Below are 8,452 nucleotides of genomic sequence, written 5' to 3' on the forward strand. Positions count from 1 at the left end.
TGAGAGAGCGAAGACAGACGGCAGCGCCCCCTGCTGGCCTGGGGCCAGTTCAGTTCTGCACCCATCATATCTCCTGGGGTGCCAGGGTCTACGGCAGCGTTTTCTCTCCCCCCGCCACAGTCGACTCATGACAGACACACAATGTCAGACTTTTAACATGTCTGTCTCCAGCTAGGAAAGAAAACCACAATGCCTCTTTGGGTTTCAAGGGTATTATTACTCCTAGGCACAGAGGACATGACCATTTAAATGGAAACTAACAAACATGAGCACCAAAACATTGCCAAAATTCTTTAAAGGATCTGCCATTGTCAGTTTTGGCTTTCATTTTATTTGTTTTTATTTGTTTTTAATTTGTTGTAGGGAACATGAACTCACCAAGAGAGGCAGAAAGAGAAGAAAAGTGAGAAAGCATACCCCAGGGAGAGGGCCACACCACAATCCCTTCTCCTTCATTCTCTTGGGATGCAAGGCATGCATGCACGTGCACTTGGCTTATTTTTCAAGCTGCCAGGGCCAGGATTCAAACCACACAGTTGGCCATATGGGATCCAGCTGTCTTAACCACCACACCACCCGGCTGGCCTGTCATTGGATCTTGAAAGGGGAAACTTCTCGGTCCTTCCTTGCCTGTCACCTGCTCACCTCCTTGCCATCCATGCACCCGGGTGGCCAGGCACTGTGGGAGGCATGAGGGGTACCAAAAAGGCTCGGATTGGGCCTCCCCGTGTCCTAGTGGTTAAGGGAGCCAGATCTCATATGTTCGACTACAGTACACTCTGGGGGTGTGTGCACGTGCCTCAAATTCCAACGAAATGGAGAAATAAAGAAGAGATGGCAGCATGACCACAGCCCCTTCGGGGGCATTTCTCCTCCCTCTTCCTCCCTCTGCTTCTCAAGCATGTGTACCCTCTGGCAGTTTAAAAAAAAAAAGGTGGAGCCAGCCAGTGGCATGGTGGTAAAGGCAGTAAGATCCCACATGGCCAACTTTGCAGTTCAAGTCCCAGACTCAGTAGCTTGAAAAACACACCGGGTACCTGTGCATGTGTGCCCAGAATCCCAAATCCTAAGAGGAGAATGGAGGAGAAGAGACTGGGGTGTGGTCAACACCCCTGGATGATGCTGTCTCACTTTCTCTCTCTCTGTCCCTATCCCTCACCAGCTAGCACACATGCCCTATAGCAAAAAAGTTGAAAAGTTGAAAAACAGAAGGGCTGGACCAGCAGGTGGCATGGTGGTTAAGGTGCTGGACATTCCCACATGGCCAACCGCGGTTCAAGTACTGGACCTGGTGACTTGCTTTCTCACTTTCCCTCTCTCTCTCTCTCTTTCTCTGGTCAAATTAAAAGAAATGAATGAGTAAATAAAATTAAATAATTATTTTTAAAAAGAAAAGAAAAACAGAACGGCTCAGGCTAGGTCTCTGCCCAGCTCCTATGGGGGACAGTCACACACAAGCGACAGGGGTGTGGCGGGAAGAATGGTGTGGCAGGGTATGCCAAGAGGGCCTCAGATGAAACCTAGTGTGCACCCTCCTCTGCACTCCCTCCACCTTCGCCATCTTTCCACCTGCTCTGAGACTTGGCCTGCCTGATCTCCAGAGGGGCACGCCTCTTCTCTATGATTCAGCCTCCACAGCAACCGTGGACACTAAGGAGTCCCCACTTCCCTTCCCGGTCCCGCAAACCCAACTGTGACTCGCCCACCACCCAGAGAACATCCCCGGTCAAACGTTAAACTCCCCCCAGCGGCAGCAGAACATAAATGCCACAAATACCGGAGTCTGCTCTTTGCCCCAGTGAGTCACACGACTGATCAAATTCTCTCTTGGACAAGCCTGTAATTTATTTATCCATAAACCGAATTCCTCACTTCCCTAACGTGTCACATCAGGTGGCATCCACCATTTGGTTTGCCCGAAACCTGTCCTCTCGTCGTCTGCGACAGCTTCATAACAGCTGCACGGCAGCGCCCGTCTCACCTCGGATTCCGTTTCACCTTTCCTCGCTGCTCAGCATTCCCTCTGGGAGCGCCAAGTGTCAACGGGCATGATCATTATTTGAGTCACCTGATATGATACAAGAGGCGATGTCACACCAGCTGCCAAGCGGGACACATTATTGCCAGGTCCTGTGCCCCAGAGGAGGGGCCCAGGGCACCCCGAGCAGATGGCCTATGAGCTCTGACAGCCAGATGCTGTCACAAGGGCCTCAGATGTCCTGAATGAGCCGGATCCTCAGCATGAAATGAGGAAATGACAGCGTCCGCTTTGCTCAAAGTGAAAGACTGAGATAGCCCTCCTCCAAGCCTGGAGTGGGCTTGAACTTGTCCAAGGACAACGAAGGCTTCGGGCAGTTGCCCAGGAGGTGGTCATAACCCTGCTCGGAACACCCAAGGGGAAAGGGAGGGAGAAGGTGGTGATGGGCCCTACGTCCCTCTCACGGGGCTCACTACAACCTTGCACATACTCCCTCCCCAGGCTGCTTCTGATCTGAGCAGATGGCAGCAAAGCCAGCCTCGAGTGTACACAGCCCTTCTCCTGCAGAGCTGTGCCACCAGGCCAGAGGGGGCTCCTCTCTGCAGACTCTCCTTTACACTTTGGGAAAGGCCTCAATCAACAGGCCCAGGCTCCCAAGGCTGGCTTCCCAGTGAAGAGAAAGTTCCTCTGACTAGAGGAAACCCCAGAATTGTAAAGGCTTCAAAGTGAGCTTGGTTTGTCCCCAAAAGGGCATGCTCTCAGCCATCCAGGCCCCAGGCCAAGCCCAGACCTTCCCACGGCTCTGCCCACGCCTGGTCCTCCCTTGTCTCTTACACCCTCAACATGGTGCCCACTCTCGCCGTCACCTCCTCCCCTCCGGGGAGCTGTCCCTGGTGACCTTTTGGATGCCCGGGCCCCTTGCTCTTTTCAGACCCTCCACAGGCCCCCCTCACGATGAGGAAGCTCCCCCAGATGACAGGGCAGGATGGGTCTTGGCTGACCAGGGCTTCTTGTGCTTCAGGGACGGCAGAGCCCTCCCTTGGCGAATGGCACACTCATTAAAGCTCCAGGCTCCATGGCCTCACTGGTGTATTTCAGCCTTGGGTAACATGAGGTTATGCCTGTCTCTGCTTTTCGCCGGATAGAAAAGGCTTTTTCACCTATCAATTTGAGGCCTCAGGGTCTAGTTTACAGGAGGTCACTCTAACTCACCAGTCAGGTACAGGAGGGTTTCAAAAATCCCCTGCCCTGTTTTTCATTTCAAAATTGAAAAGGTCTCAGTTACTTGCCAGAGAGGATTGACACAAGCGGTGTCCAATGAAGAGGCTAGGTATCCTGGTTCAGATTGTCTTCCCTTCTCAGGGGCTTTGCAACGCACGCAGGTTCTGTCCTGGGGGCTTTAGGAATCCTCCAGACCCAACAAAGTTGCCCACTGCAGCAAGGCCCAGAAGGGGGAGCCGGGCTGGGGAAAACTGGGGTTCCCATGTGCAAAGCATCCCGTACAAGCGGTCTGTGCATAGCCCTGACCCTGCTCTGCACACATCCCTGCCCTAGGTTTTGCATTTGACCTTCGCTTCGCTCCTTGGCAAGGTTCTTTCGACATTCCACCTCGCTTTGGCCGATCTAAGGGAAAAGGGATCTTGTTTTCACACCCGTCAGGAGACTCAGTCAGGTGCCACTGCGGCGCCAGAGACCAAGGGAACCAGGGCGCCCGGAGTAAGATGCTTAAACCGGGACGATAATCGCGGACAGCTGCGAGGGCGCATGTCCTCCTTGGGAACACAACAAACAGCCCCACCGCCGTCTGTGCGGTCTCTCCTGACCGGCGTCAGGGCACTAGCTATTCGCCTGGGAGAAAATGGGGAAAGGAAGAGCAAGGCCAGCTCCAGAAGAAACAGCCAGTGCAGGGCTGAGAGATGCCCAGCTCCGGGTGGTCAGAGCTGCCTAGGTCTGCGGAACCCTAATGAACTTGCCTGACCGCGATTGCCCCCCACTCCCAGGAAGAGACGAATGCGCTTGAATGGGAGTTCTCCCCGCAGCGGACCCGCCAGGTGGCAGTGCTGCTCTGCTCAGTGCGGACTGAGCCTGCAGTGTGCGACAGCGGCCACCAGAGGGCAATACCAGGACCACGTTCTCTCGCGCGCCTCAGGTTACTTAGCAACTGTGACGCAACTCCAGTTTCCACCCTCCTCAAGGCCTCCCAGGTTATTTTTGGCAGAACAGGGACTGTTGCACAAGGAGTGGCCTCAGGAATCCCAGAACTGCCTCTCTTTTAAGCCAAGAGAATCTAAAATGGTGCAGGGGTCCCAAATCCAGCGCCACCCGGGGCGTTTACGGTATTGGACTTGTTCCTGTGGCTTAGAATGCCTGAGATTAAGGGGAAAAAGCATTCTCCTTTCTCCTCGGCAGCCTCACAAACACTGGAGACACTCAGATTTCCCCTAGTGGCTCACGTGCAACACCTCCTCCCTCTCCTCTTCCCAACTCTGCCCCTTCCTAAACAGGAGCTGTTTGATGGGCACGTGACCTTGAGCAGACCTTGAGCCTCCTGTTCCTCAGCCATGCTTCAGCGTGATGACAAGGCCCAGGGCTGACCTTCTTGGTCTTGACACCCCCCCACACACACTATCCCTCAAGGACTCTGTCCTGGTCCAGACCTCTCCCCACTTAATGACCCTGGTGATATCATTCTTCGAGTTCTTCCAGTTCCAAATGGAGACGCAGGACCTGAGAAAGCAGAGGTGGAACCAAGAAAGTGAGGCAGACACAAGACAAGGAGTGTGGTTATAATGAGCTCAAAGCCTGTGCGTCTGTCTGTGACCCATCAGAGGGCGGCGCCCTGGGCGGAGTCAGGGAGGCCGCTCTGGCTGTGGCATCAGCAGTGCTTCCAGGCACATCTCTGGGTCGTGAGGAGCCCCTGGCCCTAGGCTGGGCTCTGGCCGGGGCCCTGATGTGATCACTAAGGTGTCAGGGTCTCTGAGGGGCACCATTCTCCAGGATCACACGGGCATGTGCAGCTCGTTATATTCATCCTGGCCGTCCTCGTCGAAGTTTGGTTCAGCATCGTCCGAGTCCAGCTGGAAAAGGAATGGAAGGTTGGAAACGGACTCGCCCCCTTTGATCTCCCTACTCCTCCGACCAGCACCTCTCACTGCCCCAGACCTTGCCTGGACCTCAGCATGTAGAGACCATGACCCCAGCTGAAATATTTTCTTTGGTCGAAATCTTCAGCAGCCCCCCATATGCTTGGCACCTCCTAATAATAATATTAATAATGGCAGCAGCTACCCCATACAAAGCTTTTCCTAGGGCCCTCTAATTGCCATGGTACCTTTGCACGCTATTCTTGAGTATGGATGAGTTGCAAAAAGAAGTCCCTTCCTCTGGTTGAGAAAAAACAGAGCTCAGAATGGACTTCAGTACCTACTCACCCCTGCATCAGCTCAGGGTGCAATTTACACTGCTGTCTGCAGCAGCCCTGGGCCTGCTCTTGGGCTCACACACCACACTAAGTGCTTTACCGGAGTGAGCAGTCCTGTAAGGTTAACTCTATTACCTGGCTCCATATACAGATGAAAATAAGATTTCAGAAAGTTAGGGAACTTGCCAAAGGTCATAACAGCTAGCCGAAAGCAAGACTCAGTGCCCCTCCACCCAACCACTGTCCCCTATGCCCTCATCCCTTACCGCCTGCAGCTCCCTGTCCTGGAAGAGCCGGGGCAGGAGGCAATGCCTCAGAGGCACCGTGAGCAGCAACAGGAAGGGAAAGGCAAGCGAGGCCGCTGTGGACTTGACCACCCAGAGCAGTGCAATGCAGGCCAGCTGGATGCAGGTGAACAGGTGCATCCGCCACGTCTTCACCTGGGGACAGGCACCCAGCCTCAGCACACGGCAGCCCAGCCTGCTCTGCCACACCTTCAGGAACTTAGCTGTCCACATCCCCACTTACCCTTCATGCTCATCCTGCCCAGCTCTGGCGCTGGACCCCTCTGGATCCCTCCCCACACGCCATCACCCCAGCCACCCACTTGCACGCTTCCTGGCCCCCACCTTGGTCACATAGGGCTGCTCAGGATGGTGTTTTGCCGGCATGAGGATAAGCAACAGGCGTTGGGACAACTGGATTCCAGACAGTGACGTGACCCCCATGTACAGGAAGATCCCAAAGAGCACAGCCAATGGGATGCGGCGCAGCACAGCCCCCATAACAATGGACAGGCCTGGAGGAGTGACACAGACCTGCCTGACCCCTCAGGAAGCCCCTATGACAGTGGACAGGCCTGGAGGAGTGACACAGACCTGCCTGACCCCTCAGGAAGCCCCTATGACAGTGGACAGGCCTGGAGGAGTGACACAGATCTGCATGACCCTTCGGGCAGGCCTCATGACAATGGACAGGCCTGGAGTAGTGACACAGGCCTGCATGAACCCTCGGGCAGGCCTCATGACAACGGACAGGCCTGGAGGAGTGACAGAGACCTGCCTGCCCCCTCAGAAAGCCCCCATGACAGTGGACAGGCCTGGAGGAGTGACATAGACCTGCCTGCCCCCTCAGGAAGCCCCCATGACAGTGGACAGGCCTGGTGGTGAGAAGACGGGGGCTCATCTAACTGATCGGGAGAAGACAGAGTAAGACAGAAAACCAAGAAAGGACTCAGAAAAAGAGGGCCCAGGGATTGGAAACAGATCTGGGGTCAGCGTGAGGGCCAAATGTGACACATCTGGAGATTCAGAAGGGATCTCAGTCAAGCCTGGGTTAGCGGATTCCAGGCCAAGGGTCCACGAGGGCAGGTGTGGGCAGAGGCCGGGCTCTCACCCACGAGGCTGGCGATGAGCACCCCGGTGACCCTCTGCTCTCGCACCTCCTGGATCTGGGGCTTGTCACCAGGCGCAATGGCAGTGCGCATCACCGTCAGCGCATTGACATGGGTGACTGAGCGGACGGTGGCAGCCGTGAGCCAGGGCAACCCAAACAGGCCACAGAGCCCTCCCAGGGAACCAATCAGAAGCAGGTCCAGGTGGAAGCCAGAGCCTTTGAGCAGTCTCCGTGCCTTCTGGCTGACGATGAGCCTGCAGGCAGAGCGGGTGTGGGGGCGGGGCTGGCTGGGTTGGGGGAGGATGCGTGGCTCTCCCAGGACCTGCCAGCCTCCTCTTTCAAGTCCCCAAGCTGAAATTCTCACATAGAAGCACGCCGGAGCCAATGCTCCTACTGGAGTATTTAAACACCACAGAAGCCAGCTGCCAGACCTCACCACGCTATGTGGTTTAACCAAAATGGGATACGCGTGAGCATCCCTGGGTGAGAGAACCGCCTGCCAGAGCTCTGAGGACTGTCAAGTGCCACCCCGCAAATGAGTGGGGAGAGATGGATATCGAACCATCACAGACAACCACACCCCACCCCAAATCCACTGCTCTCCACTCGTCCTCACCTCCTCCTCACCCCTGCCGGCTCCCCAAGTCACAGTCTCTTACTCACGGCCCACCATAAGCTGCTGCCACCCAGCACCCCTATACTGATAATGATGTCCCCACCTTAACCCTGAAACCAGGCCAGGGAGCCAAGGAGCCTGGCCCAGCCCCCTGCTCCTCCCCCAGAAGCCTCTCACGCTGTGATCTGTGTCTCCATGAAGATCAGGATGAGGACCAGGAGGGCGGGGACAGCCGCTGCCACCATCATCCAGGGTGGGAAAGGACGGGCACTGCCCAGGGGCGGGATGAACCATGTGCGTTTATGGGGGGAGGTCACCGAGAGGCCTGTGGGCACTGTCAGCTTCTGCACAACAGAAGGAAGACAGCATTCAGGGACTAAGCCTCTCCGTGCCAGCAGCTGCTCCCACGGTGCTGCCCCCAGTACCAGGTCTGCGGGAAGTTAGTAACACATCTTCCAAGTCACTGTCCCTCCAAGGAGCCAACCGAAGGCAGGCAAATAAGGACCTTCTTGCTGAGCCCCAGCCCCACATCTGCTCCTTCCCAATTCTTTTTCTTTTTTTTTAAATGATACCGAGAATGGGTGCACCCACACAAGAGAGAGAAAAGCACCTGTCACACCGCAACCCCCTTTTCCCAGTCCTCCAGCTCCTCAGGATCCTGGATGCCTGCACACACACTCAGTGTGTTTTCAAGCCAATCCTGGGATCCAAACCCACGGCTGCCAAGTGGCTTCCTGCCTTGCAGAGCACCATGCAACCACTGCACCAGAGGTGGGGCCTCCTCCCCAGTTCTTCACTCAGGACCACCCACAGCTTGGCTCCCTGGGTAGCCCTGTCAGCTGGACCAAACGCTGCTTCTGAAAACCCAGTCCCATCACTGCAGGGCAGCCACGCCCCCAGGAGAGCTGGACCACCCTGAGGGTAGGGAGGCAAGTAGGGGTCTCCCCCATCCCCTGGCCTTCGTGCCAGGGCCCCTCACCTGTGTGTAGGTATCTGTAATGGAGTAATCTACCAGGACCATCACCAGGATGGAGATGGGAAT

The 8,452-nt window shown here is 55.7% G+C and overlaps 1 protein-coding gene across 1 annotated transcript in view; it reads right to left on the minus strand.

Annotated features, from left to right (window-relative positions):
- Window positions 1–3,979: 3,979 nt before the first annotated feature.
- SLC4A3 (solute carrier family 4 member 3) overlaps window positions 3,980–8,452 on the minus strand; it is a 14,808-nt gene continuing 10,335 nt past the window's right edge. Inside the window, exons 17-22 of the mRNA XM_006168599.2 lie at window positions 8,390–8,452; window positions 7,588–7,754; window positions 6,795–7,048; window positions 6,029–6,198; window positions 5,666–5,839; window positions 3,980–5,055 (exon numbers count right to left, since the gene is read on the minus strand). The exon at window positions 8,390–8,452 is cut by the window's right edge and continues 22 nt beyond it. Of these exons, the coding sequence (XP_006168661.1) occupies window positions 4,978–5,055; window positions 5,666–5,839; window positions 6,029–6,198; window positions 6,795–7,048; window positions 7,588–7,754; window positions 8,390–8,452 (906 nt within the window). The 3' untranslated portion in view covers window positions 3,980–4,977. The remainder of the gene's footprint in view (window positions 5,056–5,665; window positions 5,840–6,028; window positions 6,199–6,794; window positions 7,049–7,587; window positions 7,755–8,389) is intronic.

The sequence above is a fragment of the Tupaia chinensis genome, unplaced genomic scaffold (assembly GCF_000334495.1).
Source record: "Tupaia chinensis unplaced genomic scaffold, TupChi_1.0 Scaffold145907_1, whole genome shotgun sequence".
NCBI classification, from domain to species: Eukaryota; Metazoa; Chordata; class Mammalia; order Scandentia; family Tupaiidae; genus Tupaia; species Tupaia belangeri.